A 14,228-nucleotide genomic window follows, 5' to 3' on the forward strand; every position below is an offset into this window, starting at 1 on the left:
ATAAAGAGATCGAGAACCTTGGCCTAAACAATTAACTATATCTTCATTCCTCCCTCTTTTCCTCTACTTCACTTTCACTCCTCCCTCTTTTCCTCTACTTCACTTTCACTCCTCCCTCTTTTCCTCTACTTCACTTTCACTCCTCCCTCTTTTCCTCTACTTCACTTTCATTCCTCCCTCTTTTCCTCTACTTCACTTTCATTCCTCCCTCTTTTCCTCTACTTCACTTTCACGCCTTCCTCTACTTCACTTTCACGCCTCCCTCTTTTCCTCTACTTCACTTTCACTCCTCCCTCTTTTCCTCTACTTCACTTTCACTCCTCCCTCTTTTTGTCTACTTCACTTTCACTCCTCCCTCTTTTTGTCTAGTTCACTTTCACTCCTCCCTCTTTTTGTCTACTTCACTTTCACTCCTCCCTCTTTTCCTCTACTTCACTTTCACTCCTCCCTCTTTTTGTCTACTTCACTTTCACTCCCCCCTCTTTTTGTCTACTTCACTTTCACTCCCCTCTTTTGTCTACTTCACTTTCACTCCCTCTTTTGTCTACTTCACTTTCACTCCCCCCTCTTTTTGTCTACTTCACTTTCACTCCCTCTTTTTGTCTACTTCACTTTCACTCCTCCCTCTTTTCATCCCTTTCACTTCTACTTTTAACAACTGTTTTTTCAAGAGAAAATGAAAAAGTGTTAAACACATAGTGGTGAACAGCTTATGAAACAAAATTCAAAAAAGTGCTGAATATTGAAAAGTCATTTTACTTCTACACGGCTACAAAGCACCCTTTTTTTTGAGAGTTGTGATCCTGTTTCGCACATAGTTTTTCAGGCCAGTCCATGTTCGCTCCTTCAAAGCCTCTGGCTCTGCTTCAATGCATCTTTCACAGTCTTGCTTACCAGGAACTTTGCATGTCTTGATGAACCTCATCATGTGCCTTTCTATTGCTTTTACCTCAATGTCCTCCCATTTTCTTTTTGGAGCCTTTAAAGAACCTGAAAAAATAAGGAAATAAAGTTTTAAATCAGAACCAATCATGACATATTGTAATCTGTAGATCATTAGAAAATGTGAAAAGCCCTCAGATGCTTATTGCTCAGGGATGCCAACTGCTTACATTTCAGGAAAATTCCCAGCTTTGAAACCAAAATCAGTCACCTACATGATGTGTGTTTGAAAGAGTTTGTGTCGAGTGAGGATGGGGCCCAAATGGCCAATGGCAGTTAGTAATATTTGTGCTATTCTTTGACGATCTGACAGGAGTGCAGTTTTCGATAAACAGCTGAGAATAAGGTGAGGCTGCCTATGATCACATAATAGTATTAACACAATAATATTAATCTTCTGCTAAAGGTGCTGTTTCTGTCCTGGTAATGTTGTAATTAAAAATGACAAACAAAATTATCACGTTACCGTATGGGATTAATTAGTAAATTGTTCTTAATCGTGAGTAATGCATTTACCGTTGTGTTCTGATGTCCCAGTGTGTATACTGGGAGGACTTTTATAATGACGTCTATGTTGTGTGGCACTAGATGACGCCACCAATCCAATGTTACTTTCAGTTTTTTCCTGCCTTTCCACAGGTGTGAATGTGGGTTAATACACACAAGGTTTTTAATAATACTCTTTTACAAGTGATGTATGCTTTTTTGAAACACTAAGTTTGAGTCATTGCAGTTTATATTGGTTATGATGATGCAAGTTCCTTGTGGCGATTCATGAGCATATGTTAACCGCTATTTACCCTTTCATTTGCATAATAGTGCACATATTCATGAACGTGGCTGTATGGTTGCTGTGCAAAACAAAAAAGAAAGCCATATACTTCCAACTGATTAATATTGTGGAGGATGAGTGTTAAAGAGATTTAATGCCCATTTTAGGACTGCACAATATATTTAATTTATTGATATATCGAACATGCATATCAAGGGCTTGCAAAAATTACATTATTTTAATACTTTAACTTTCATGATGACTTTTTCTTACACAATTCCCACATTGAATGCAGTCACAACAATTGGATCAAAAAATTAAAATAGACTCATTCAGAATATCCCACAATATGCTGAAATTAACTATATTCATTTATTTTACAAAGCAAATACAAATAATTGCATTTTGATATCAATCGTAAATGGCATAAATAAATACAGTCAGGTCCATAAATATTGGGACATGGACACAATTCTAATCTGTTTGGCTCTATACACCACCACAATGGATTTGAAATGAAACGAACAAGATGTGCTTTAACTGCAGACTTTCAGCTTTAATCTGAGGGTATTTATCAGGTGAACGGTGTAGGAATTACAACAGTGTGCATATGTGCCTCCCACTTTTAAGGGACCAAAAGTAATGGGACAGATTAACAATCATAAATCAAACTTTCACTTTTTAATACTTGGTTGCAAATCCTTTGCAGTCAATTACAGCCTGAAGTCTGGAACGCATAGACATCACCAGACGCTGGGTTTCATCCCTGGTGATGCTCTGCCAGGCCTCTACTGCAACTGTCTTCAGTTCCTGCTTGTTCTTGGGGCATTTTCCCTTCAGTTTTGTCTTCAGCAAGTGAAATGCATGCTCAATCGGATTCAGGTCAGGTGATTGACTTGGCCATTGCATAACACTCCACTTCTTTCCCTTGAAAAACTCTTTGGTTGCTTTCGCAGTATGCTTCTGGTTCATTGTCCATCTGTACTGTGAAGCTCCGTCCAATGAGTTCTGAAGCATTTGGCTGAATATGAGCAGAAAATATTGCCCGAAACACTTCAGAATTCATCCTGCTGCTTTTGTCAGCAGTCACATCATCAATAAATACAAGAGAACCAGTTCCATTGGCAGCCATACATGCCCACGCCATGACACTACCACCACCATGCTTCACTCATGAGGTGGTATGCTTTGGATCATGAGCAGTTCCTTTCCTTCTCCATACTCTTCTCTTCCCATCACTCTGGTACAAGTTGATCTTTGTCTCATCTGTCCATAGGATGTTGTTCCAGAACTGTGAAGGCTTTTTTAGATGTTGTTTGGCAAACTCTAATCTGGCCTTCCTGTTTTTGAGGCTCACCAATGGTTTACATCTTGTGGTGAACCCTCTGTATTCACTCTGGTGAAGTCTTCTCTTGATTGTTGACTTTGACACACACACACACCTACCTCCTGGAGAGTGTTCTTGATCTGGCCAACTGTTGTGAAGGGTGTTTTTTTCACCTGGGAAAGAATTCTTCGGTCATCCACCACAGTTGTTTTCCGTGGTCTTACGGGTCTTTTGGTGTTGCTGAGCTCACCGGTGCGTTCTTTCTTTTAAGAATGTTCCAAACAGTTGATTTGGCCACACCTAATGTTTTTGCTTTCTCTCTGATGGGTTTGTTTTGATTTTTCAGCCTAATGATGGCTTGCTTCACTGATAGTGACAGCTCTTTGGATCTCATATTGAGAGTTGACAGCAACAGATTCCAAATGCAAATAGCACACTTGAAATGAATTCTGGACCTTTTATCTGCTCCTTGTAAATGGGATAATGAGGGAATAACACACACCTGGCCATGGAACAGCTGAGTAGCCAATTGTCCCATTACTTTTGGTCCCTTAAAAGTGGGAGGCACATATACAAACTGTTGTAATTCCTACACCGTTCACCTGATTTTGATGTAAATACCCTCAAATTAAAGCTGAAAGTCTGCAGTTAAAGCACATCTTGTTCGTTTCATTTCAAATCCATTGTGGTGGTGTATAGAGCCAAAAGATTTGAATTGTGTCGATGTCCCAATATTTATGGACCTGACTGTATATTGTAAGTGACCTGCATGCAATTTGGAACAAAAGACAACTTTGTGATCTCTGGGATAGATCGTAAATACTGTAGGCATCAATGCTCTTTTTGGGAAACACAGCCCTGATCTTTCCCATTATACATTTTAAAATTAATTTCAATTTAAAAGGTAAAATTTTAGCACTTTCAAAATCAGTGATTATTCATGATTAATGATGTAAAATTATGTGATTCATCACGATTAAAACTTTTAATTGACCGACAGCACTAGTTGTAATAAAAAACACAAGATTGTGTCATATTCTTATAAACAGCATTGTTTTATACTATACATATGTTCTGTGATTAATGAATACAATTGTAATTACATAAAAAAAAGATGTGTGAAAATATAGAAGCCGAACAAAAGCCAGCAAAACAGCTGAAACCTTACTGAATGTACATTTAAATCATTTACTTTCTTTAAACTTGCAGTCTATTTTCTCTAAAGAAAGCCCAGAGGCATACCCCAAGATATAAAACAACCTTTTTACTTCGAACTGGCCTCCCTGATTGTTGTCTTTAGTTAATATAAATGTAATTCTTGGTGATTAAATGATTGGTTAAAACTTTGCTTACTTTGATCCTTTTGTGATCCAGACAGTTGAGCCGTCTCTTCTGGGGATGCTGACTGAGATGGGTCGCTGCAATCCTCCTCATCACTTGACATATCATTAACGAGGGGTTCAAATTGTTCTAAAAGAAAGCATTGATGAATGAAAATATAATATCATCATAGCATCATACTTTCAAATGTAATTTTTTTTCTTACATTTTCTGTCAAAAAACTTGCATAGACAAAAATATTAGCATAGACATGCAAGCATGCTCATACCATTTGGGTCAATTTCAATCTCATCAAGCGTCTTTCCTTTGAAGTCTGAGAGTGTTCCCTTTTCCATTGCTAACAAGACCTTGCTCATCTTTGCCAGCTGCAGCGTCCCCTCCGGTAAGCGGTAATATTGTCTGTGGATTCTGATATCATGACCGAGGAAATCAGCCAATTGATCTGCTTCGTTCTCATCAAGGTTCAAGATTTTTGACATGGTTGCTATGTGTTTCCTCAGCTTAGTTGATGACAGTGCTTCTGGATTCTTTATGCCACATTCCTGAGCAGCTCTGTAAATGCACTCTCCTCCTCGGTATGCAGACATTGCTCCTGATCTGGCAAACAGAAAAGGATTCTCAGCTGGGACTTCACAAACCTCACGTGTTTCAACAAGCAGCTCCATGGCAGAAACCATTGAAGGCTTGAGAAGCACAGGAACCTTTCTCCCTCGTTTACCACGGATCTCAACTCGGGTGAAGTGCAGACACAACTTTCTCTCGAACTCCGAAAGACAGATCGCTAGGTCTTCATGTAGCTCAGAAGAATCCCTGCTTTTAAAAGCTGCCAAAAGCATTCGTGATACCTCACCTTCTCTTCTTCTGTTGAACAGGATGACTTGCGTCAATGTGACCTTAGCAAGAGCTGAATAGCTTTTTGCCGATGGGCAGTTTCTGAGCTTGCTTAGGAACTGTTTGTGTTTCTTTTCCAGATGTGCATGCAGAACTTTGACATCTTGAGTGAAAGGAATGATCTGAGGCGTGTTCCACTTGGCTTCTTTTAAAGTAGTTAAAGCACCAGCAGAAATGTATTCGTTCCATCTTGCCTGGTGTATTTTTCTGAAGTCTCGAGCACACTCAGCACGTTGATGGTCTCCGTACATCATGGCATTGCTCTCAACAATACTACAGATCTTGTTTAAAGAATGACCAAGTTTGAGAGCTAGAGAGGGAATGCTGGTAGCAGTTTTTCTCTTCATCATAGCCAGATACAACTTTAACAGCTGAAATGACTTGTTTGAAATTTGCTGGAATGATGAAGTCCACCATAGATCTTAGCCGAGTAATCTTCCTTGCTTCAAGAAGAAGTCTGCCAACTTCTCTCATCTTCTGTCTGATGTAGTCATGTTTATTAACATCAGATCCCATCCTATTAAACATGTGCTCCCCCAGTTGCATGATGCAGCAGTCAGAGTGAACAACACGGGAAACTTCATCATAGTTCATAATGGAAAGTATATTCTTTAAACCTTTGCTCACTTCTAAACCAACTGGAGTTTTCAGAGCGCAGAGTGATCGGACTCTTTTCCTGCCCTTGGATTCATCATCTTTAGGTTTCAGAGGACAGTTCTTTAAATGTTTCCAAAGGCTACGCTTGTTGTAAAGCCCTTGGCAGTAAACACAGTGAATGAAATCCTTGGCTTTTTTGCTCTCTTTTGGACGGTAGCAGGCAACCATCTCTCCATGTCCATTTCTTGCCACATCTGTGTTGTGGGCAAAGTTGCCCTTTTTCTAAGGAGGTTTAACTGGATTCGCCTCTCTTTAGAATGTTTTGGAAACGCAACTGCCTTTGCAACGTCCACTTCATTGCGATGGACAGATTCAAGGTGTCTTGCCATTTTTGAAAAAGGCTTAGAGCAATAAAGACAATACTGCTTCTTCTTATATGACTTGCGATCCTGCACAGGTGATGGCATTGATTGAATAAAAGACCTATCTTCAGAAGAGGGGTCTGTCTCTTTGGTTTTGCATTGCACTTTAGCATTTGGTGATGGTGTTGTCACGCCTGTGTCTGATGAACTGCTTGTATCTTTATAGCTTTGTGAAAAAGGTGAAGTTGGATTTTTCAGAGAACTTTTGACCATACCTTTTCCAGAAGTCTTTTCATTAGCTTCATCTAAGCTACTTTCAACCATGCTATATCCAGAAGCACTATCATCTGATTCGTCTGAGCTGCTCTTGGGTACATAGTCAACATCGCTGTAGTCTGTAACATCTGAATCACTGAGGGCTTTCCATGAGTACTGAAAAGAGAACAACACATGATGAAAATAAGGATGTACAATTTCAGTAAGTTTCAGTGCTCAAATAAGGGGAGTGAACTTTTAAATAAGATAAGGTGTTAGTAGTCTATGGGCATTATGTGGTTTCTGTAAATCTAATTAGCATTGTACTGTGGTTACTTAAGTGTAATGACAAGCAAGACACTCTTTCAGGTTATCATACAAGCATTAAAAATGCTGCATAGCATGTCACGTACCTCTCACATAATTTCTCTAATAATCTAAAATGCCCTTCTTTGGAGAGTAATATGTGATTGGAATTTGAGTGCACAAAAATTTTTATCAAATAATTATGGTTGGACATTTATGTAATAATAGTGACTTATCTTAATAGAGATATTAAGACTGGGTGGCCGTTTCATCTCCACGATATACTGTATATATTTATATAGAAATAAAGTGTCAACTGGTGGAGATTTTTTATATTGTTAATATCATTGTATGTAAATATCTAATGCTTCACCTGGTTGCACTGACAGACAAACATGCAGAAAGATGAACACACAAAATGCGGGACAGCATTGAATTTGATCATTCAGCAAGAGGAATGTATTTTTATATAAAAATGTGCCGTTTTCTCATGTTCTCACTAGGGCTGGTTTATAGGATGATTTAATTGTATATCGATGAATAGAGCTGGGTAGTTTCCAAATATTTTAAACAGTATCCCATTTACCATGATTTTAAAAGCGTGCTAATCGAAAATTAAACAATTAAAATCATTTTGGATTTTAGAGACAGGCTGTGTCAATTTTCATTGCTCTGTTGATTGTCGACATGTTCTCTAAATAGAATCAGCAGGATGTACATCAACGGATGATCACTTTTGCACTGATATTCCTGGCCAAATTGAGAACAGATACTAAGGATGTCTGCATACTATTTACATGTCACAGCAAGCATTGTCCTACATAAAGACATTGGAGTAAGCCATGTGGATGAATCTGCTTGTTTTAGGTGCTTATGCCTCAAGTTGGCTGGAGTTTGTTTTGTGGAATATTTCTTACAGGACATTGGAGTGAGTTTGACTGCACAAAGAACTGAATAGATGCTTTGTGCAGGTTCACGCTAGCAGCTGGAGCTTGTTTTGTGCAGGCCCAGACCTTCAAGACAATTAAGTGGATGAATCTACACTTTTTTTGTGTGTTTATTCCGCTTATGGGCTGGAGTTTGTTTTATAGATGATCTTCTGATGTGTAATTCTGTTTTAAAAAATTGTGTGGAAGCACCGGACTTGAGCAATCTGATGGCAAGTTTGTCGCAGGGACTATCGTAGGCGTACATGGACTGTTTGAGTTTAGAGGGATGGACACCAATTGGTGATGTTGTGCTGCAGGGTTAATGCACATGTTTTTCTTTTTTTTTGCTGGGGAAAGTTCGGGGTTGATTGTTGCACCAATGTGGAATGTGGTCTTTATAATTACATTTTTATCTAATTTCTCTACTATGTTAATGTCAAATACTAATATGAGTGGATTGTCACTCTTCACATGGAATGTGAATGGTTGGGACACCCCATAAAAAGAAGGAAGGTTATTTATTTTCTTAAAAACGTAAGAAATAGGATATAGTGTTTCTTAAAGAAACACAAGTTTTCTGCAGGAAGCTGAACATTTTGGGAAGATATGGGATGGACATGTTTTCTTTAGTGCTGGCTCGAGTAAGAGCAGGGAGTCATTACATTGATAAGTAAACATCTACAATTCAAATGTCTCCAACGGATTAAAGTTAAATTAGAGTCATTATTTATTTTTTTTGAAATTCAGGGGCAAAGGTTGATTTTGGCTAATATTTCTGCACATAACAATGTGCATTATAACAATATAATGTTGGGAGGAGACTTTAATCTATTGATGGATTCAGTCCTTGATCATAGTAAAGGAAAAGTGTGTAAGTCCCCTAGAGCAACATCTACGCTTCAGAGGATGTGTACAAATCTTGGTCTTACAGATATTTGGAGACTTTTGAACCCATATGGTAGGGTCTATACATTTGAATCCATATGGTAGGGACTATACATCTTAGTCTCTGATCACACTCTGGTGAGTTTAAAGGTGTTGCCACATACAGAGAAAAAAAAAAAAGAATATAGTTGGTGTTTTAATGTTTCCTTTTGCAAAATTCTGAGTTCCAACTAATTTTAAAGTCCGAAATCATTGTTTATATGGAGTCCAACTGGTCCTCATTATCTTCTGTGGGCGTGGCTTGTAGACACTTAAGGCATTTCTTAGGGGTCGGATCATACAGTATGCCTCATTCATCAAAAAATCCAAAGCATGAGAACTCGTGGAGTTGGAGGGAATATTAAAAGTGCCGAGGCAGAGCTGAAGTGCCAAATGTCATCTGATGGCCTCAGAGAATTGACCCGATTGAAATACAGATATAATACTATTTTGTCATACTTTGAGTCGGGGGACAAAGCAGGGAAGCTTTTGGCTAGATATATAAAGGAAAGAGTCTTTTTCTACCATTCCCTCAATTAAATCTGCTGCTGGTGAAATATTTACCATTGATATTAATAATACTTTAAAGAAATCTATCTTGATCTTTATAGTTCCATGTTTTCGTCTACTGATGAAGATATTAGAAATTTTGTGGAACCATTAGATCTCCCTAAACTGTTGACTGAGCAAACATTTTTTATTGATTCTGGAGATAAACTTGGAGGAGCTTGGCGAGGTAATTAAGCCCTTACCTACAGGCAAGGCTCTGGGGTCTAAATTCTATTTAACTGGTCTAAATCTGAAACTTTGGCTCTGACAGCATACTGCCCGTAAACAGCTTTTCATCTGACATCTTTCAGTGGCCCAAACAGGGCATTTAGTATTTGGGTATTTTATTCCCAGCAAATTTATGTGACATTATCAGGTTAATTTTGACCATTTAAAAAAATTTGAGGGATGTGGGCAGGTGGGGTATGTTGGTTAATTGTATATGTTTTTAAGTCATCAAGTATTTTATTTGGACTGTTTGTTTATATGCGTGTCTGTTGTTATTTTATGTTTGACCACTGGAATGTATGTGTGGTTGCAGGTGGTGGGGGGGGGTACATAAATGTTAAAAGTTGTTTAAATTGAGTTCTATTTCATTTTTAGGAGGCAGTAACTGCATTACCCAAGCATAAAACAAACACAAATTAATGTGCATGTACCAGAAGCTAAACTGGTATGGCGACATCCACAGATTGTCTACTAAATGTGTATACCCACCTCCCTTAATGAGACAGGCTCAGGTTCCTGTGATAAGCCATTCCCTGCGGTGGATGCAGCACAGGGCAAAGGTGATGAGGATTGCGGCACATTAAGTGGTGAATGTGATGGTGTATCAGATGTGCATACTTCAGTGGGTGACGGGGACAGCTGGAAAACATAATCAGAAGTAATATCATATGGACTAAATGAAAGGCTCAAAAGTACCAAAAAAGCACCTGTAAAGAAATTGAGGTGTTAATTATTTGTGATGCGTCTGTGTTCATATATATTACTCACCGAGCAATCTTTTGTGACAGCTGTTTAGTGACCTGATCATGCAATAGCTTGAGATGTTTCTTTTCACTCTCATTCCTCTCAGTCTCTGCTCTTTTAAAGCGATTATAACAATCTTCATGATGTTGTCGCAACTTTGACATTCTTGATTGAAACCGCTGCTGTAGATATAAAAGAGGTATTTAGCTTAAGCCAAGAGTAAAATATACATTGTCAATGTTAAAAACTGTGGCACCTAAAGACATTTAAGCATCACTGAGGTGAGCCAAAAGGTAAGATGTATGTTTTGTTAATTTAACGAAGTTGTTTTATTTTTGGTAAGCACTGCTCTGGTATAGTTGAGGGAAAAGTGAGGACAAGTCAAAGAAATTTTGTATCACTTCTCACTTGACTTGTTAACACTTACATTAAGCGTCGTGGAAGGGAAGAATGTGACCAGAAGTGAAGATTATCATAACTTTTTAATTCTGTTATTTTCTTATAAACATCATTAATTTAGCTTGGGAAGACATTAATGGCCGGACTGCAGTTGTGTCGATTACATTGGGACTATCAAAATTTGGTACCTGTTGACTTGCATTGTACGGACCTACAGAGCTGAGATATTCTTCTAAAAATCTTTATTTGTGTTCTGCTGAAGAAAGAAAGTCATATTCATCTGTGATGGCATGAATATAATGAAAGAATTGTTATTTTAGGGTAAACTACTCCTTTAAGAGTTAGTTATATTGTTTTAATGCATTGTAAAATCCGGCCTCTAAGCTTCAAAATTACCCATTTTGTCATTACAAGGAGTGAAGCAGAATTAACTGTACTTACCGATTTCTGTGGGCCCAAACTGCTGACTGATTTTACATCACTGGATTCTGTTGACGGTTCATTTAAAGACTGGAGAAATATGAGACCATAAAACACATTAGCAATTAATGACAGGAAAAAGGCATCATATATTGCTGCTTATGAATTCTAGCATTTTCTTTATGGTACCTTGGCTCTCCACGGCCAGTCCGAGTCGCCATAGTTGTAAGTGATTTCTTCACCTGGTAAAATGTCTCGTACAGCAAATAGACAAAGATGAGGCTTTTTCTTCACTTCAACAGTTCTCATTTTGCAAGTTGGATTTTTGTGCTCATCGTTGACAAGTCTTCCCAGGGACTTGTCTTCCTTGGATGCATCCATACTATATAAACACACACACTTACCATTAAATGTATGCAAGACATATACAGAAGTGTTTTTCACATCTACAGTCTGTTTTTATATTAAAGGCACAGTTCACTATAATTCTCTCATCATTTACTCGCCCTCATATGACTTTCTGTCTCCTGTGGTAATCATTTTTGACGTGTTTTGGTCCTTACAATGTAAGCCAATGGAGTCCAAAGCTTTCAAGCTCAAAAAGGTTATAAAGGGAAAACATACAGCTGCTCAAAAAAATTTAATATTGTGGAAAATTCATTCAAAAAGTGGAACTTTCTATATTCTAGATTCATTTCACATAAAAAATTATTGTTGCAATCTTGATGATTACTGCTTACAGCTCATAGAAATAAAAAATCCAGTATCTCAATATATTAGAATACAGAATTTATAATACAGAAATATCAACCTGAGAAGAGTTTTAATCAGCTAATTAACTCAAAACACCTGCAAAGGTTTCCGAGCCTTTAATCTCCGTCTGGTTCAGTACACACAACCACAATCATGGGGAAGACTGGTGACTTGACAGTTGTCCAGACGACACTCATTGACATCCTCCACTAGGAGGGTAAGCCACAGAAGGTCATTGCTGAATGAGTGCTGTTCCATTCCAAGACCAGAGACAACGCCAGAACCGTCTTACCTGGGTTAAAGGAGAAGAACTGGACCGTTGCTCAGTGGAGAGGCCAGTGTGAAGTTTCCACAGTCAGTGATGATATGGGGTGCCATGTCATCTGCTGGTGTTGGTCCACTGTTTTCTCTCAAGTCGAGAGTCAATTCAGCCGTCTACCAGGATATTTTAGAGCAATTCATGCTTCCATCTGCTGACAAGGTTTTTGGAGATGCTGATTTCCTTTTCCAGCAGGACTTGGCACCTGCCCACAGAGCCAGAACTACAAGTAACTGGTTTTCTAACAATGGTATTACTGTGCCCAACAATACAGACAAGCTGATGGCCGCTATCAAAGCATCCTGTGCTTCCAGAACACCTCAGCAGTGCCACAGACAGATTGCCTCCATGCCACGCCACATTGATGCAATAATTTGTGCAAAAAGAGCCCTGACCAAGTATTGAGTGCATAAATTAAAATACTTTTCAGAAGGTTGACATTTCTGTATTATAAATTCTTTATTCTAATATTTTGAGATACTGGATTTTTTATTTCCATGAGCTGTAAGCTGTAATTATCAACATTAAAACCAAAAAAAAAAATTTCATGTGTAAGGAATCTAGAATATATGAAAGTTCCAATTTTTAACTTTTCCATGATATTCACATTTTTTTAGATGCACCTGTACCTCTCAAGTGTTTAGTCCATGTCTTCTGAAGTGATACAATTAGCTTTGGGTGAGAATTCAACCCAAATATGTCATTATTCTCTATAAATCCTCCGCTGTAGTTCATGAGAGAAGCTGGTTTACGGTTGTTTGCACTTGACACATGTGCAGAGCACTCTACATTTCAAATGTGAAAGGAGTTATTCATGAATAAAGATTTATAGGGAATGATGACTTAAATTGGGAGTCAGATAGAATAAGAATGAGTAAATGATGAGAGAATGATCATTATTGGTAAAATTGGCCCTTTACTCTCTTGAAGAAAAAGATCTCTTTGAGCTTCCCTGCTACATCAAGTCAACAGTTCTTGATGTACTTACCACCAATATTTTCCATGCCACTGAAAATCAAACAAGAATGTGCTCTCAGTTTCAGTGTAGTTTTTAGTTCGTTCAAGACTCTCCTTTGAACTCAGAAGTTCACCTCTGTATTCAAGAACAAAGTCTCCTCTGCAGAAAGATTCAGTGGTGAAACGCCACGGCCTAAAGCAGAAAAAAACATTATTTTGATTACTGTTACAGGGTGTCTGCAATCTCATTTAATAAGTAAAAATGGAAATATCTGAAATGTACTAACATTTTACTAATTCAACAGTTCAGCTGCAATACAAAAGTAATCCAAAGTACTTATATTTGAATTGTCTTGCCTTTATATTTGCTGATGTACTGCTCTTGAAGACCAGGCTTTTCAGTTTCAAATATGATGTTATCTTCAGCATCCTGCTGAGGTCTTCTACGTCTTTTACGGATAGCCAGCATGCTGAATTCCACACATAGGGCAATTTTCATGAGGGAAAAACGATTATATAAAATTAATGGAATAAACAAGCATAATTACAATGTAAAAAATATCTTAGAAAGAATTGTTCAATCAAAAGAGAGAGAGAGAGAGAGAGAGAGAGAGAGAGAGAGAGACTCCAAATTAAATAATGACAGAATGTTGATTTACATTGGGGTTTAATCCCACTGGTCACAACTGTGATCACACTTTGCTTCCATGTTTGTGGAGTATTACAGTAAGAGGTAAGATATAAATAATGATATACACCAAACTATTTCATTTCTACTTCACCACAGAAAGATAATGTCCTCAAAGCAAAATATGTTAAAATACAAATAGCAAATTTGGTACCTTAGGTACTGCTATTAATGCATTTCTAAGATTTACACTGAATTATATCCATCAATACACAAATGTGACTAGTGGGAAAGCACAAACTTAATTGGCTTAATTGTTTAATCGTCAACTTCATAATTAAACAGGTTCAACTAACAATTGACATGAAGAACACAAGTGAATACAACGCTAAACATCGATTTATTAGTCAAGAATCTCTTATTGTATATTTTTATGACAAGACATCTTACCTTTTCTTCCTTAATGAGCGTGTTCAGTGTTGTCGTTCGCGGGAAAAACTGTCTTCGCTCCATTAGACGTCATTGTCACGTGTCTGAATTCCCGGAAAACGAGGTTTGTCACGTGTTAAACTCGCAATGACACAC

At 37.9% G+C, this 14,228-nt stretch overlaps 2 protein-coding genes across 2 annotated transcripts; both read right to left on the reverse strand.

Annotated features, from left to right (window-relative positions):
* Positions 1-628: 628 nt before the first annotated feature.
* Positions 629-5,586, reverse strand: LOC127656636 (uncharacterized). The gene is made up of 3 exons (XM_052145051.1): positions 4,651-5,586; positions 4,395-4,511; positions 629-990 (listed from the first exon to the last, which is right to left on the reverse strand). Exons 1-3 carry the CDS (start codon positions 5,525-5,527, stop codon positions 770-772), a joined length of 1,215 nt encoding a protein of 404 aa, XP_052001011.1. The 5' UTR covers positions 5,528-5,586; the 3' UTR covers positions 629-769.
* Positions 5,587-10,187: 4,601 nt separating this feature from the next.
* Positions 10,188-13,484, reverse strand: LOC127656593 (histone-lysine N-methyltransferase PR-Set7-like). Its single transcript, XM_052144977.1, has 5 exons — positions 13,393-13,484; positions 13,047-13,208; positions 11,176-11,368; positions 11,008-11,076; positions 10,188-10,349 (listed from the first exon to the last, which is right to left on the reverse strand). Exons 1-5 carry the CDS (start codon positions 13,482-13,484, stop codon positions 10,188-10,190), a joined length of 678 nt encoding a protein of 225 aa, XP_052000937.1.
* Between the last annotated feature and the right edge of the window lie 744 nt (positions 13,485-14,228).

The sequence above is a fragment of the Xyrauchen texanus genome, chromosome 16, assembly GCF_025860055.1.
Source record: "Xyrauchen texanus isolate HMW12.3.18 chromosome 16, RBS_HiC_50CHRs, whole genome shotgun sequence".
Taxonomy (NCBI): domain Eukaryota; kingdom Metazoa; phylum Chordata; class Actinopteri; order Cypriniformes; family Catostomidae; genus Xyrauchen; species Xyrauchen texanus.